Source organism: Oncorhynchus gorbuscha, linkage group LG15 (genome assembly GCF_021184085.1).
Source record: "Oncorhynchus gorbuscha isolate QuinsamMale2020 ecotype Even-year linkage group LG15, OgorEven_v1.0, whole genome shotgun sequence".
Lineage (NCBI taxonomy): Eukaryota > Metazoa > Chordata > Actinopteri > Salmoniformes > Salmonidae > Oncorhynchus > Oncorhynchus gorbuscha.
In genome coordinates, this window is record NC_060187.1 from 25,774,660 (window position 1) to 25,792,040 (window position 17,381).

A 17,381-nucleotide genomic window follows, 5' to 3' on the forward strand; every position below is an offset into this window, starting at 1 on the left:
CTGTCACGCTGCAGGTTTGTGCGCCGAGAGAAGGAGATAGCGGAGTCTCGATTCGAGGTGGCCCAAGGAGAGAGTCTTCGCCATAGGCTGAGAGTAGAGCACCTGGAGAGAGAGCTGAGAGAACTACAGGAGAGCCTTAGTGCTGAGAGAGAGCGAATGCAGGTGAGCTGGACACTATGGACAGCCAATGATTTATGGCTTCATAGGGTAGTTACCTGAACCCAGGTTAAAACCTCTTGATTCTAGCCATCCCGGATCCGGGATCGTGAATACAGCCTCAAGCTCATTACCATAACGCAACGTTAACTATTCATGAAATTAAATAAATGTATTTGCTCTCAAGCTTAGCCTTTTGTTAACAACACTGCCATCTCAGATTTTCAAAATATGCTTTTGAACCATAACTAAACAAGCATTTGTGTAAGAGTATTGATAGCCTAGCATAGCATTTAGCATGCAACATTTTCACAAAAACAAGAAAAGCATTCAAATAAAATCATTTACATTTGAAGAACTTCAGATGTTTTCAATGAGGAGACTCAGATAGCAAATGTTCAGTTTTTACAAAAATATTATTTGTGTAGACAAATCCCTCCGTTTTCTTCATCACATTTGGGTAAGAAAAATAAATAAAATTAAGTCATTAAAACGTGAACTTTTTTCCAAATTAGCTCCATAATATCGACAGAAACATGGCAAACGTTGTTTAGAATCAATCCTCAAGGTGTTTTTCACATATCTATCGATGATAAATCCTTCGTGGCAGTTGACTTTCTTCTCTGAAGAAATGGAACGCGCATGGACCTGGGGATTACGCAATAATTTTGACGCAGGACACCGGGCGGACACCTGGTAAATGTAGTCTGTTATGGTCAATCTTCCAATGATATGCCTACAAATACGTCACAATGCTGCAGACACCTTGGGGAAACGACAGAAAGGGCAGGCTCATTCCTGGCGCATTCACAGCCATATAAGGAGACATTGGAACACAGCGCCTTCAGAATCTGGGGCATTTCCTGTATGAAACTTCATCTTGGTTTCACCTGTAGCATTAGTTCTGGGGCACTCACAGATAATATCTTTGCAGTTTTGGAAACGTCAGTTTTTTCTTTCCAAAGCTGTCAATTACATGCATAGTCGAGCATCTTTTCATGACAAAATATCTAGTTTAAAACGGGAATGTTTTTTATCCAAAAATTAAAAGAGCGCCCCCTATCTCAAAGAAGTTAAGCCTTTTCCTAGACTAAATTGCCTGTTCAATGGAGAGTGGAAAAACAGTTTTGTTCATAAATGAAGAGGGTATGGGTGAGAGAGCAGTTTAAGATGATAATAGCTCAGTGCTGCTTATGATTTTTAATCCCTGACCCCAGGTGACAGCTAAGACCCTGGCTAAGCATGATGAGCTGATGAAGAAGACTGAGACCATGAGTGTCCTGATGGAGACCAACAAGATGCTGAGGGAGGAGAAGGAGAGGATGGAGCAGGAGCTCCAGCAGACACAGGCTAAAGTAAGACAGCAGGTTTACTTTCTCAGTGTCAAAGCACCAACCTTTGGTTATAATAACAAAACCCTATCTTAAGTAATTTTTCTCTGGAAACCTTGTGTGGATTTGGTCCCTGTTTTTGGCGGGAGGCCAACTTTTATTTTTTATTTTTTTATTTTAAATGTTTGTTTTGATTGACATTTTCTTCATATTGCTCTCCCTGTCTGTCAGGTGCGTAAGCTGGAGTCGGACATAATGCCCATGCAGGAGTCCAACGCTGAACTGAGTGAGAAGAGCGGCATGCTGCAAGCAGAGAAGAGGATTCTGGAAGAGGACATCAAACGCTGGAAGGCCAGAACACAGGTTAGTGTTATTCCTTACACAATTTGTCCCAATCATATTATAACATACCCATGAAATATTACTCAATGACAGAAAACAAATACCCCCACCCCAAATAAAACAAAAACATTCCCAAAGTACGATTCCTTGTGACTCACAGTTTGTCTAAGGTCCGAAAGCCCGTTTATTGACTTTGGATTTGAAATGTAATGTGTTCTGTTTAACTCCTGTGTGTCCCTTTTAGCACCTGGTGAGCCAGCAGAAGGACACAGACCCAGAGGAGTACAAGCGTCTCCACTCTGAGAAGGAGGCTCACCTCAAACGCATCCAGCAGCTCACTGAGGAGACGGGCAGACTCAAGGCTGAGGTGGCCAGGTGAGTTAGCCTAGGCTGCAATATAAAGAGAATATATAGTCTGGAATCCAAAACTGAATACCGCTCAGTTTGACTTTTCTGTTATTAAATGGTACCAAGGACAGCAAGGAAGCTGAATTCAATGAGGAACCTATTTTGTAAAAACACCATGCTACACAATGAATTGGCAAACAACGCAAGACATAAAAAGTGAGTATCTGCTGATTGTACTATAAAAAGTATTTTGTGATGTTTTATATTAATGTATGATCTCCCTGTAGGAGTGGCGGCTCGGTGACGTCCCTCCAGAGCCAGGTGCAGATGCTGCGTGAGGGTCTGGGGAAGGTAAGCTCTGACAGGGATGCTCGGAGGAGGAGTATGGAGGCCATGAACCTGGACATCCAGGAGAAGTTCCGCACCATCACTCAGGTCAAGAAGATCGGACGCCGCTACAAGACACAGTATGAGGAGCTCAAGGTGGAGCACGACAAGGTCAGTTGGTGAAACAACTGGTACCTGTTCTGGTTTTGTACAGGGCAAAGTTTAAAAATGTATATATATTGATTTGTAACTAAGCTGTTTCATGAAACCCAGCCTTGAATTCACTCAGACTCCCAAGATTCAAGAACAAGATTCATCTCAATTGTTTTCTCATTAAACTAATAATACCCTTACTCATGTTGTCACTGAAAAACAAATGTGTTGGTCCAGGTGGGATCAAGTTGAACACTCGATGTCTAACCTGATGTCCTTGATTTAAATAGACATTCTCAGTGTGTGATTCCTGCCGTAATGTATTCAGCGTTGGACTGATCTCCTCTCCAGATGGTGTTTGAGGCAGCGTCCACCCCAGCCCAGGAGCAGGAGGCCCAGCAGGCCTCAGCCCAGGAGCTCCAGGGTCTGAAGGACTCCCTGGGACAGGCTGAGACCCGGACCAAAGACCTGGAGGGACAGCTGGACAACCTCAACAAGGTCAGAGCAGTGTTTCCCCTATACTTTTTTCCCAGGCAACATCCAGGATGACATTTGCCAAAATTGTAAATGCCTACTGGCTCAGAAAGGGTGGTAAAGGTACCTGGTTGTATGAAACCATATTACCAACACAGACCTTGGTGTGTTCCCCTCAGGTGGTGGGTGAGCGTGAGGCGGAGGTGCGCGGGTCACAGGAGCAGGCCTCCAGGCTGCAGACAGAGCTGACCAGGCTGAGACAGGAGCTGCAGGAGAAGGCCTCCCAGGAGGACACCCTCAGACAGCAGATGGCTGAGAAGGAGGAGAAGACCAGGAAGGCCTTTGTCGGGGCCAAGCAGAGGATCAACCAGCTTATGGGTAAGAGGCCAGGCCAGACAAACCTGACTGTGGCTCAAGCTTGAGTGTGGCTGAGGTTTGTATCGAAGTATACAGTTGCGGCCAAATTTTTCTTCAATGATTCTCAGTGTGTGATTCAGTGTGTGATTCAAACTTTTCTTAAATGATTCCATTTTTCCTCTAAAATAAGTTTAAATTGAAAACATTTTTGGTCTCCACACCTTGTTATTGTATCTTCAGCATTGCATAACCAATTTTATTTTTGTGAAATTAAATTTAGAGTTTTTATTTAGTCCATTCCAGTTGTCTTTTTATTTTTTAAGTAATTTGCACCCTGGAGCTAGTACTTGGTTGCACAGCCTTTGGGCAAGATTACTGCAGACAAATGAGCCTGCTGCACCTTTCCACTAGCAATTTGGCCCACTCTTCAGAAGCAAACTGCTATAATTCTTACTATTTTGAGAGGTGCCCTACATCAACTGCTGTGTTCTTTCAAGTATTAGTTTCGGTATTTCACTTACGGGATATTCCCCCAGCGTATTCGTCAGCAGCCTTTATTACACTACGCCAGCCATTATTGGCTGGCTGTCGAGACGACGTGTGAGTCTGGGGTGTCCCTCCTACCCTACAAAAAGTCCAACCCAGTACCTGAGTCATTCAAACACCTCTTCTCGCTTTTCATCAGAAAGCTTACCTCGACACGACTGCGTTTTCCAGAACTAGCTAAACTGTTTACAGACTTGAGCTTACAACTCGTGCACCGGGTGCTATTCTCAGGACTGAGCGGCAGTGACAATTTTCCTTCACCATAGTTAGAGGAAAATTATTTGAGGGAGGAATGGGTACAGCTGTGACACGGGTAACTCATTTACGACCAAGTTAGCTGTATCCGGTCGTTAGCAAGCTAGCCACCGGTAGCTAGCTTTGGTAGTTTTACTTCAACAAGAAATGTTTACAAGCTACACCCCGAGCTATCTTTTCTGACCTGTTTCGGAAACTGTATCCGGCCATCACACAGAGTGCCGCCTTCAGAGAGAGCTAGTGATTAGTGGGTTATCGGACTAGCTTATCGGACTAGCTTACCGAGCTAGTTTTTTTTTCTGACAGCTAAAAACATAGTATCCAACCTATGGCGACAAAAGCATCTCCCACCCCAAACGAGGAAAAGCTCCCGACATGAATCTGCTCCTGTGGAAACAAGACATCGGCCAAAGACACCCACTCGGTGTGCTCCGCTTTCCTCGGGCTGCAACATTTCCAGGAAGCCTAAGCCTCCCCTGGCTCCTGTCTACACTGTGCCCTCTTCACTGTGAAGAGCCTCTGTCGCAGGCTAGCATGCCAAGCTAGCCTGAGTTAACAGGACCCTAACATGGGGGGCCGGTGTCCCCGATGGCTCACCAGAGGTGATTGATATCCCCACAGCAGTGGTCTGTATTACAAAACAGCTGTAAGTTTGATATATTGGTCCACGAAACATTTCCCCCAGGATTTAGGCTTGTTTGGGTGGCTTTCTTGTCTCCTGCAGCAGTGGGGCCTTCCTATGTTTACCAATGACCAAATGAAGCGTTCAAAGATAATAACCCCCTCCCTACAACCAAACATGAGGAGGTTTGATAATGCTGTGTGGTTCCTTTGCTACTTATGGTACTGGGGACCTTGAACGTGTGCAAGACATGGAATCAGCAGAATATTAAGATGTTTTGGAGTGCAATGTTCAACCCAGTGTCCAAAAACGTGGTCTTTGTCAAAGGTTGTGCGTCAAATCAAATAACATTTTATTGGTCGCATACATATATTTTGCAGATGATATTGCGGGTGTAGCAAAATGCTACAGTGCAATAGTATCTAACACAATCTAAAGAATGGAATTAAGAAATATATAAATATTAGAATGAAAAATGTCGGAGTGGCATTGGCTAGAATACAGTATATTCCAATGAAATTAGAGAAACAGTATGTAAACATTATTCAAGTGACCAGTGTTCCATGTCTATGTGCATGGGGCAGCAGCCTCTAAGGTGCAGGGTTGAGTAACTGGGTGGTAGCCGGCGAGCGACCATGACTAAGGGCAGTGTACTAGGTGGAGGCCAGCTAGTGATGGCTATTTAACAGTCTGATGGAAGCTGTTTTTCAGTCTCTTGGTCCCAGCTTTGATGCACCTGAACTGAACTCGCCTTCTGGACGATAGCTGGGTGAACAGGCCGTGGCTCGGGAGGTTTATGTCCTTGATGATCTATTTGGCCTTCCTGTGACATCTGATGATGTAGGTGTCCTGGAGGGCAGGCACTGTGCCCACGGTAATGTGTTTTGGCAGACCACATTACTCTCTGGAGAGCCCTGCGGTTGCAGGCGGTACAGTTGCCGTACCAGGCGTTGATACAGTCCGACAGGAGGCTCTCAATGGTGCATCTGTAATAGTTTGGGGTGGTCTTAGGGGTCAAGCTGAATTTCTTCAGCCTTCCGAGGTTTGAGGCACAGTTGCTCCTTCACCACACGGTCTGTGTGGGTGGACCATTTCAGATGATCAATGATGTGTACGCAGAGGAACTTTAAGCTTTTCACCTTCTCCATTGTGGCCCCGTGGATGTGGATGGTGGCATGTTCTCTGCGGTCTCCTGAAGTCCACGCTCAGCTCCTTTAGTTTTGTTGAGGGAGAGGTTATTTTCCTTGCACCACTCTGCCAGGGATGATTGAGTTGGTGGCGTACATGGCCACTAGAGGTCGACCGATTACGATTTTTCAACGCAGATACTGATTATTGGACAAAAAAAAGCCGATACCAATTAATCGAAGATATTTGTATTTTTTAAATAAACGTATTTGTAATAATGACAATTACAACAATACTGAATGAACACTTAACTTAATATAATACGTCAATAAAATCATTTTAGCCTCAAATAAATAATGAAACATGTTCAATTTGGTTTAAATAATCCAAAAACAAAGTGTTGGAAAAGAAAGTTAAAAGTGTAATATGTGCCATGTAAGAAAGCTAACGTTGAAGTTCCTTGCTCAGAACATGAGAACATATGAAAGCTGGTGGTTCCTTTTAACATGAGTCTTCAATATTCCCAGGTAAGAAGTTTTTAGGTTGTAGTTATTATAGGACTATTTCTCTCTACCATTTGTATTTCATATACCTTTGACTATTGGATGTTCTTATAGGCACTTTAGTATTGCCAGTGTAACAGTATAGCTCCCGGCCCTCTCCTCGCTCCTACCTGGGCTTGAACCAGGAACACATCGACAACAGCCAGCCTCGAAGCAGCGTTACCCATGCAGAGCAAGGGGAACAACTACTCCAAGTCTCAGAGCGAGTAACGTTTGAAACGCTATTAGCGCGTACCCCGCTAACTAGCTAGCCATTTCACGCCGCATCGTTACACCAGCCTAATCTCGGGAGTTGATAGGCTTGAATTCATAAACAGGAGAGCTGCTGGCAAACGCATGAATGTGCTGTTTGAATGAATGCTTACGAGCCTGCTGGTGTCTAACATCGCTCAGTCAGACTGCTCTATCAAATCATAGACTTAATTATAAACATAATAACACAGAAATTCGAGCCTTAGGTCATTAATATGGTCGAATCCGGAAACCATCATCTCAAAAACAAAACATTTATTCTTTCAGTGAAATTTGGAACCGTTCTGTATTTTTTTCTAACGGGTGTCATCCGCCGTGTACACTGCTCAAAAAAATAAAGGGAACACTAAAATAACACATCCTACATCCTGGGCTGTAAGCACAACCCCCATCTGTGGACGTCGGGCCCTCATACCACCCTCATGGAGTCTGTTTCTGATCGTTTGTGCAGACACATGCACATTTGTGGCCTGCTGGAGGTCATTTTGCAGGGCTCTGGCAGTGCTCCTCCTGCTCCTCCTTGCACACAGGCTGAGGTAGCGGTCCTGCTGCTGGGTTGTTGCCCTCCTACGGCCTCTTCCACGTCTCCTGATGTACTGGCCTGTCTCCTGGTAGCGCCTCCATGCTCTGGACACTACACTGACAGACACAGCAAACCTTCTTGCCATAGCTCGCATTGATGTGCCATCCTGGATGAGCTGCACTACCTGAGCCACTTGTGTGGGTTGTAGACTCCGTCTCATGCTACCACTAGAGTGAAAGCACCGCCAGTATTCAAAAGTGACCAAAACATCAGCCAGGAAGCATAGAAACTGAGAAGTGGTCTGTGGTCCCCACCGGTAGAACTACTCCTTTATTGTGGGTGTCTTGCTAAATGCCTATAATTTCCACCTGTTGTCTATTCCATTTGCACAACAGCATGTGAAATGTATTGTCAATCAGTGTTGCTTCCTAAGTGGACAGTTTGATTTCACAGAAGTGTGATTGACTTTGTGTTGTTTAAGTGTTCCCTTTATTTTTTTGAGCAGTGTACAAGGGGTACCCGTATCGAATAGTTTGCCTAATTTCAGTTTGACAAAACAAGCAATGTGACAATGATTCTCTACACTATACATCTAAACTCCTGTGAAATATCACCTTTTTTCTCTCTCAATTTTTTTGAATCTGGTGTACAAAAGTAAAACTTAAGAACAAGAAGCATAGAAATAGTGTGCACTCACATTTCTGTGAATTTGGTCGGGTCACGCAAAAAGTTACATATTGCAGCTTTAAGAAAAGTGCAAGGGTGCAAATATATTTGTCCGCAACGGTATGTGAATGCTGATCTCTGATATTTTCTGTCATGAGATGTTAGCAAAAAAAGAGGGGGGGACCTTTTGACCCTATCCCATCCTCCTCCCCAGGCTCCAAGGACCAGCTGCAGAAGGAAAATGAGGAGCTGAAACAGCAGAGGGAGGAGCTGGAGGTCAGAGTCAGTGCTCTGAAGTCCCAATACGAGGGCCGTCTGAGCCGCCAGGAGAGGGAGCTGCGGGACCTGAGGGAACAGCAGGAGAGACACGGAGAGCAGAGGGATGAGCCTCTTGAACAGGGTCCCAGCAAGGTGAGAGATGGAGGCATAGATTTCAATAGAGCACTTGTGCTTTCTACCTGACTAGCCTGGATTGCTTTTAATTTTTCCTCTCCTACCGATAGGCTCAGGAACAGCAGAGGACCACAGAGCAGCGAGGACCACTGAAGACCACCCAAGCTACAGACCGGGGCAGGTAAAGTATTCACACACACACACACTCTCTCTCGCTCTCTCGCTCTCTCTCGCGCAAACACACTCACTCCACTTGGGTAACTTGTGCAATGACGTTTTCATCTGTATTTCCCCTTCCCCATAGCACCAGTACCTCTGAGCCCCCTACTGCCAACATCAAGCCTACCCCTCTGGGTGCTCAAGGCCCCAGCAAGCCCCCTGCCATCCCTGGGAACAAGCCCACCCCCCGGGCAAGCATCAGGCCCATGATCACCCCTGCCACTGTGCCCACCCCCACCCCTACTGCCACCGTCATGCCAACCACACAGGTGGAGAACCAGGAAGGTGAGTTCTGTGGAACCAATATCACTGTTGGTGTGATGTGAATGTTATAGCATTAATATTTGAGTATTGGTCTTTTTTAAAGCGCAGGATGGCTGTTTGTGAAGTGTTTTGGTAGTTGAAGTGCACTTTATTACTTGAATCAGATGAGATCAATGAGGGGGAGAACGAGAATTTCAGACGGAAGGATCGAGAATCAGACCGCAGAGATGGTATTTCCATCTCTGAACAGTATTGACCCTGTCACCTGTGACCCCTCCAGCCATGCAGTCATCCGAGGGCCCGCCTGAGCATGTGACTGTTTACGGCAGTGCCAGCGGTTCAGTACGGTCAACCAGCCCCAACGTTCAGACCACCAACCCAATGCTGGTGGTCCAGCAGACCCAGACCCAGACCACAGCCTTCGTCCAGCCAACACAGCAACAGAGCCTGCCCCACACTGAACCAGCCAATCAGGAGCAGCCCCCGGCCCCAGTAATGGAAGCGGCACCCAGTTCGCAAATGGAGAGGCCGTCGACGTCAACAGCCGTGTTTGGGACAGGTGGGCGTCTTGATTAAATCTAACCAGGAGTTTCTATAGATTTGGGGTATAGTAGTGTTGTCTAACTAAGCTTAAGGGTTGACAATGAGTGAAGTTCTCACTGCATTACCACTGGTCCTCTAATATTGAATGAACAGCATATCTACCAAGTTAAGCTAGAATTGTGTATTTTTCAATTCTCCAGTTTCAGCCACCCCAGGAACATCTTCCATGTCCAAGAGACCTCGTGAGGAGGAGCAGGACAGCTCTATGGTGGCTGACACAGACACGCCCCAGGAGGACCCCTCTGAACCCCCCATCCCCAAGAAGCTACGCATCATCCAGAGAGTCGACCCAGAGGAGCCAGAGGCCCAAGAGGAGGTGCTGGCTGAGGGCAGTGCAGAGGGACTGGTGCCTGGCGAGGGCCAGGAAGCCCCAGAGACCAGCCAGGTATGTGTGTACTACCCATTCTCTCGAGAGGCTGATATGGTCTTTCAGTCTGGTTTGTGTGTCTAATCGTGTGTGTCAGCAGGTGGAGGAGGAGTACCCAGTACTAGAGGAGGCTGAAGAGGGTGCAGCGTCTCAGTCTGTCCCCGTAGAGATGCTCCTGTCCGAGACCGCATTCATCTCATTTTCATACGACGCCAACGAAGAACCCCCCCAGCACGATGTCATCGTCATAGTGACCGACTCTGAAAGCGAGGACGAGCAGCAGGAGGAGGTGGAGGAGGATGAGGAAGAGGAACCGGTACGGACAAAGGGAATCGACTGTAGTCGATTTGAAATATTTTAGTTGCTAGACACTAATTGATCCTTCGCTAAGCCTTGGTTACTGTTACATTTTCCCAGGAAGCCCAATTTCCTCTTCTAACCACTGGCGAAATCCCCTCACAGTGATCTCATAGTGTGTTTCTAATACACAATGAAATTAAACTGACTACCCCATTCTAATCAGGAGACTCTCGTGTGTGTCATGGTGGATTGTCATTACAATTGCTTCACAGGAACCTGGTAAAATGAAGGTTGTTGTGTTGCTAGCCACTGGATGGCTCTGAATGCACTGTCGGCATGCAGTCAGTTGTTATCATGCACTCTCAAATCCTATCCAGATGTCGACAGCAGATTAAATTTCTATTCATAGCATGGATAACTTAGCTAGCTAACATTTAGAAAAAAGCCTAGTTATATTATCTGGCGACTTAGCTAGCTAGCGTCAGCAATGTTGAGTGGTCAATAAAGTGAAGGCTTCTTTATCGGCTGAGCTAGCAAACTATAACACAAGTATAATTCTGTATTCTACAAATACTCCAACAGGCTCTGCATTTCCAGAATCACAGTAGCAAGTACCCCTGGTGTACTGTTAAATTATTTAGCCATTTAAACAATTTGTTTTTGGATGAAAACTCAGTTTTTGTTATGCCCTCAATGGCTTTCATGCATTTCAAATGTGAGCTTGCCTGAGGTGTTTGCTCTCTGTGATTGGTTGCCCAACATTTGGGGACGGGGCTTAGTGAATGGTCAATTGAACTCTCTCAAATCCTAGCAAAAATCTTGCCTAAAACGATCTGAGAGTATATGTCACTTAGAAATCTGGAACTCTATTTGATGGGATGAAAATGTTGATATGCAGCCCATACTCAATGTTGAAATTCAACTTGACTGTTCATTGAGACCTTTTACATCCTCTCTTTAGGACTATGATGAGGAGGAGGAGGAGGATGACGACGAGGAGGAGGAGGAGGAGGATGAAGATGATGGAGGGATGGGGGATGAGGGGGAAGAGAGCAATGAAGGGAGCAGAGATGGCAATGAGGCATATGAAGGCGACGACACAGAGGTAAGATCCACACACACACATGCGCAGTTACTAACTTAACGCTGTAATTTCCAGCATGTGTTTTGTAATTCCACTCTCTCTCATTTCCTGTCTTGCACCCACTCCCTAATTCTTTCCAACTGTCATGTCTCTTGGATGTTACAGCCAGGCAATGTTGTAACCAAAGTTGTGTGCACATGCACGTTTTTCTGTGTGACGAATTGGTGCCTCACCAGTGCTCTTGCTACACTCTGCTACCTCATGTCTGTGTTGTGATCTAGAGTGACGGTGTGTGTGGGAACTGAAGGTCCTGGAAGGTTGGCAGGGGAGAAGGGTGGGTGGGTGGGGGCTTTGTGGTCAGGGTGTGGATGCAGAAGAAAGCGGGGCACACCCTCTTCGTCTAGCTAGCTTTAAAGTTACTAGACCTCTAAGGGAATGCCTGTACAGGGGATATTAATCATGATCAGCATGTGCGGCTTACCCCAACACTGCAGGGCAGTAGATAGTGCGTGGGAAACATCCTGTAACATCTCTTTCCGCCCTCTTTCCTCGTCTTCTCTCTCTCCCACTGTGTGTGCCTCCCTCCCTCCCAGGGTCCTGATGGGACAGACCCAGGCACGGAGACGGAGGAGAGTCTAGGAGCATCTGACTCCACCCAGCGCCCGGCTGACTCCCAGACACACAGCTGTAAGACGATGGAAACTGTCACACACTTGTTTCCACAGTCGGTTAGACATCTGACACTTGAGTGACAGAGAGATGTAATATGTTGGTGTCTGTCTGGATTGAGAGATACATTTTAGTCGCTCTGTTGGTAGATTAACCAAGCCAGTAGATTCAACATGTCGGAAACTGCTAGACATGAGCCTATTTTACAATATTATTGGGGCATCTGTTAGTTCAACAGACAATGATGTAACTGCGTCTGTCTGTATGGAGAGATTACGTTTGTGTTGGATTTTGATGTAGGAACTCTGCCAAACTAAACCACAGTGTCGTCTCCTGTTCTGTCAGTCGAGGGCAGCAGCAGTATGGAAGCCTTCTCAAGTGACCCAACCAGCTCTGCTCCCAGAATGCACCAGTCTCCACGGAGAGCACCCCATCCTCTGCCCCCCCGCCTCAACATCACCCAGGAACGGGGACCCCCTGCTCAGGTACAGGTTTGTGCTTATGACTCAATATAGCCAGTTACACTATGTGTGTCTGTGCGTAAGACAATTGTATTGCTGTTTTTGTGGTATGGTTATCTGTGTAGTACCGAGTTGTGTGTGTGTGTGTGTGTGTGTGTGTGTACCTTACAGCGCCCCATGCGTCGCCAGTCGGTAGGCAGAGTCCCTCAGCTCACCCCTGGGATGGCCAGCGGTGGAGTAAGTCACAATATTGGAGTAAGTCATAATATGGGAACAGGTAGCATGCTACCTGTTCCCATAGACTTCCAGGCATTGGCTAACACTAGTTAGCAATGGCTCGTGAAAACATCCTTCAACTTCCTTTAAACTGCCCCTCAGACATATACAATTGTATACACAAGTTTATCTGGTTAAGTAGAACATTTCGCGCTATCCCTTTTTAAACTGCAACTCATGTGTTCTGTTGTCAGTGTTTGATGTTGTCCTTTTAGCGCTATATTGGTATTGGACGATAATTATACCGATATTTAATAAATAAAATGGGGGGGGAAAGGAAATCTGAAATGTGGCCATTCTCATGTGTCATTGTCACAATGTAATAAATCACCATTTGAAGAATTACTTCTTGGACAGTTCTTTTGTATGGCAATTTAGGAAAATTTGATGTGTAAAAATATTACTTTCATTTACTTGCTGTAAAACAGTATATCGGCAGATGTATCGGTGAGTTTTGACCCCCCCCCCCAAAAAAAACTGTATCGGACCCAAAAATAAATTCCGCTCAGGATCTAGTATAATATTCTTTCCTCCCTCTGCCTTCTTACAGCAGCACTTTTTTGCCGATGATGACAGGATGGTTCCCAGTACTCCTACTCTGGTGCCGCCACACCGCTCTGACAGCTTTGCAGAAGCTATCCAGTGAGAAACACACACACCAGCTGTTAAACACCACTAGTAAAGTCCCCATAGGAACCCCATAGTACTTCTAACCTCTTGTCGCTCTCTATGGTCCAGTTCTCCCCAGGTGGCTGGTGTACCCCGGTTCAGGTTCGGCACCCCAGAGGACCTGATGCCCCAGACCACCACCTCCCACTCTGACCTGGGACATCTGGCATCACAAGGAGGTACTGGACTGTACTTAGGCAAACCTCATCATCTCTTTTCTATTTCTCCATACCCTACCATTGAGACACACCCACTCTCTCTTTCCTCATACACACCACTGAGATCAACATGTTAGTTATATGCTCCTCACTGTTTTTCTCAGATACCTTTTAGAGATATTTGATTAGGAGAGATCTTACTTTTGCCATGTTCATCTCTCTTTGGTGAAGTCAAGTGTGTGTATGTTGTAGGTCTTGGGATGTATGATAGTCCTTTGTTCCTGCCTGGTAATGAGGATGAGTCTGGGGGCCTCAGTGTTCCCACCACACCCCTGCAGGTGGCTGCCCCAGGTACGGTACACACACACACACACTAGGGTGACTACATGATCCTGGATTGTGCGGGACAGTACTGCATTTTGGCCCTTTTGTCCTTCAAACAGTCATGTCCTGAATTTTTTATTTTTTATTATTTTAACAAAACATAAATAATGAAAAGCAATACATGCAATAATCCCAACCCTCACCCATGATTGAAGGACATCAGACATTTACACGGTATATTTGTCAATATACTTATTCCACCCTTTAGATAGACACAGATAAACCCATTTTTCCCAATGAATCATAATTCTACCATTTCCTCTTGCAATGCATCCCTCCATTCTCCCATGGTGTCACAATAGGGACTTGATCTGCCCCCATCTGCAACATTTCTGCTTTAAAAAATATATATATATATATATAACCTAAGTGCACAATGTTTCCTGTTGACTGACTGGTCCTTAAAGTCCCCCAGCAATACAGTTTGCAGGTCCAACCACACCCAGATATTATGTCATAATAAGCATTCCTGGACTTGACTCCAAAAACAAGCCATCGATGGACAGTACCAAAAGAGATGCTCTGTTCTGTTTCCGCATGGCAGTCTGCACCGGTCTAACTGTTGAATACCCCGTATACTGAGCATTGTTTTTGTAGTGAGAATTTTAGATAATGGCTTTAATTGAAAATAATGAATTGATCCATCAATTGTATGTCAGTTCATAAACCCGATGGTATTGGGACATGGAAAATCTGTTCCCAACTATCTTGAATTTTATGCAGCATAGTTGTCAACCCTCTTGACTGTTAGTGAAACTGATATATTTTATGATTTATATTAGTTATTTTAAGCCATTTATGAATGTTTTTAATGGTGGATGACAAACTTATTAATTTCCTTCTCCTTTAAGTAATTGCCTTTTCCATTTTTGTGGCAGAGCTGCAATGAGTTGGTTCTTTTGTATTGAGCATACTTGTATGACACAATTCTAAAGTTATTGTTTACAATGTCCTGTATTTAATCAACAAATTCAAGCTGCACTAATTTAGAAAAGAAGAAGTTGATTTGTCAAGTGTTTGTCACATTCCAACCTGTCTCTTGTGGTCAATGAATATATATATATATACACACACACTACCGTTCAAAGGTTTGGTATCGCTTAGATATGTCCTTGTTTTTGAAAGAAAAGCACTTATTTATGTCCATTTTAAAACGACATAAAATTGTTCAGAAATACAGTGTAGACATTGTTAATGTTATAAATTGTAGACTATTGTAGCTGGAAACTGCAGAGTTTTTATGGAATATCTACATAGGTGTACAGAGGCCCATTATCAGCAACCATCACTCCTGTGTTCCAATGGCACATTGTGTTAGCTAATCCAAGTTATTCATTTTAAAAGGCTAATTGATCATTAGAAAACCCTTTTGCAATTATGTTAGCACATCTGAAAACAGTTCTGCTGATTTAAAAAAGCAAAAAAACTTGCCGCCTTTAGACTAGTTGAGTATCTGGATCAACATTTGTGGGTTCGATTACTGGCTCAAAATGGCCAGAAATGAATAACTTTTTCCTGAAACTCATCAGTCTATTCTTGTTCTGCGAAATGAAGGCTATTCCATGCGAGAAATTGAAGATCTCGTACAATGCTGTGCACTACTCCTTCACAGAACAGCGCAAACTGACTTTAACCAGAATAGAAAGGGGAGTGGGAGGCCCCGGTGCACAACAGATAAGACGTTAGTGTCTAGTTTGAGAAACAGACGCCTCACAAGTCCTCAACTGGCTACTTCATTAAATAGTACCCGCAAAATGCTAGTCTCAACTTCAACAGTGAAGAGGTGACTCCGGGATGCAGGCCTAGTCTACAGTAGGCCAGTTGTATTGCTTCTTTAATCAGGACAACAGTTTTCAGCTGTGCTAACATAATTGCAAAAGGGTTTATAATGAGCAATTAGCCTTTTAAAATTATAAACTTGAATTAGCGAACACAGGAGTGTTGGTTTCTGATAATGGGCCTCTATACTCCAATGTAGACATTCCATAAAAAATCTGCCGTTTCCAGCTACAGTAGTAATTTACAACATCAACCATGTGTGCACTGTATTTCTGATCAATTTGATGTTTTAAAATGGACAAAAAAATGTGCTTTTCTTTCAAAAACAAGGACTTTTCTAAGTGGCCCCAACCTTTTAAACAGTAGTGTATATCATAAGGATGTGGTGACGCTAAACACTTTTCCAGTCGTTGAGATTTGATATTCTGCGTAGCATAAGTCGAGACGTAGGCCGGTGTTATATGGTAAACCAATCACATTTGTCAAATCCTTTGGGGTTAAATTCCACTTAATTTAAATACATTCCAGGTGACTACCTCATGAAGCTGGTTGAGAGAATGCAAAGCTGTCATCAAGGCAAAGGGTGGCTACTGATGAATCTCAAATATATTTACTTGAACACTTTTTTGGGGTACTAAATTAATCCATGTGTTACTTCATATTTGAGGTCTTCACTAATATTCTACGATGTAGAAAATAGTACAAATAAAGAAAAGCCCTGGAATGAGTAGGTGTCCAAACTTTTGACTGGTACTGTATGTAACCCCTTTTTGGGGGTAGGCACAAAACTACTTCGATTTGTTTCTTAAAACCGGTATTGGTTAACATTCAGATGAGACCTGTGACACTTGTGGGGGTCGTAGAGTGGAGTCCCATTCGTTTGTGGCCCAAATGGTCCAGACGCTATAGACGTTAATGTGAGAAGACTTTTCGGGATGCCTCTTGGTCTAACAAACACCGCTCTAGCTACCTTTCACTGCAGATGCGGAAGTGCGACACTGGTGGATGGAGTCCATTGAGAAGCATCCAATGCAAAAAAACAGATCTCTAGCTTAAACTGACAGACTGATGGGGATTTTTTTAAATGTGCAACCAGTGCGTCAATCGACTCTAGGGGGTTAATAAGTTCATTAGAGTCAACTGCACCTCAGATTGCAGCCCATATAAATGTTTGTGTTCAAGTAACAGACATTTCAACAAACTCTGGATAAGCGTCTGCTAATTCTCTCCCCCTCCCACCAGTGTCCATATTTGCAGAGGTCCCGCCATCTGACGGCACGGAACACACCTCTCAGTCTGTTTCCATGGTAACCACCTCAACCCCAGTCTTGGTGGTGGCCGAAGGACCTAGTCCTGGGGACGAGAGGGATGATGTCTTCATGGCGCCGGGGGGAGACCTGTGAGACCACTTTGCTTACTCTATGAAATTCATCAAAAGTAAAGCTTCAAATTGTATAGCTGACTGAATTTGAACCACAACAGTAATAGTGTGATCTCCATAGTGAATGACCTGTGTGTTGTGTCCAGTGTGGAGGTGTCTCTGGAACCTGTAATGTCTCGGGCGGGGGAGATAGAGGAACCTACCCAGGTCTCAGATGACTGCGGCCTGCCTTCTACCAGCCAGGAACTCTCCTCCAGCTCTGCAGGTACTGACCCCAACTCTCTACAGTACCAGACCCGCCAACATGTACACATTTTGCATACCAACTATG

The 17,381-nt window shown here is 44.7% G+C and overlaps 1 protein-coding gene across 10 annotated transcripts in view; it reads left to right on the top strand.

Moving 5' to 3' along the window:
* The window catches only part of LOC123996805 (nucleoprotein TPR-like), a 36,617-nt gene that overhangs the window by 17,375 nt on the left and 1,861 nt on the right, over positions 1-17,381 (top strand). The window contains exons 26-47 of one of the 10 annotated variants that reach the window (XM_046300513.1): positions 15-162; positions 1,374-1,511; positions 1,719-1,850; positions 2,074-2,204; positions 2,465-2,675; positions 3,009-3,155; positions 3,311-3,509; positions 8,258-8,454; positions 8,547-8,617; positions 8,741-8,940; positions 9,200-9,478; positions 9,663-9,907; positions 9,987-10,205; positions 11,151-11,294; positions 11,867-11,960; positions 12,288-12,433; positions 12,575-12,658; positions 13,230-13,321; positions 13,418-13,527; positions 13,759-13,857; positions 16,912-17,068; positions 17,197-17,315. In XM_046300513.1, coding sequence (XP_046156469.1) covers positions 15-162; positions 1,374-1,511; positions 1,719-1,850; positions 2,074-2,204; positions 2,465-2,675; positions 3,009-3,155; positions 3,311-3,509; positions 8,258-8,454; positions 8,547-8,617; positions 8,741-8,940; positions 9,200-9,478; positions 9,663-9,907; positions 9,987-10,205; positions 11,151-11,294; positions 11,867-11,960; positions 12,288-12,433; positions 12,575-12,658; positions 13,230-13,321; positions 13,418-13,527; positions 13,759-13,857; positions 16,912-17,068; positions 17,197-17,315 — 3,362 coding nt within the window. Of the gene's footprint in view, positions 1-14; positions 163-1,373; positions 1,512-1,718; positions 1,851-2,073; positions 2,205-2,464; positions 2,676-3,008; positions 3,156-3,310; positions 3,510-8,257; positions 8,455-8,546; positions 8,618-8,740; positions 8,941-9,199; positions 9,479-9,662; positions 9,908-9,986; positions 10,206-11,150; positions 11,295-11,866; positions 11,961-12,287; positions 12,434-12,574; positions 12,659-13,229; positions 13,322-13,417; positions 13,528-13,758; positions 13,858-16,911; positions 17,107-17,196; positions 17,316-17,381 lie in introns of those variants that run through there. The other 9 variants (XM_046300516.1, XM_046300519.1, XM_046300520.1 and 6 more) reach the window with 9 other exon arrangements.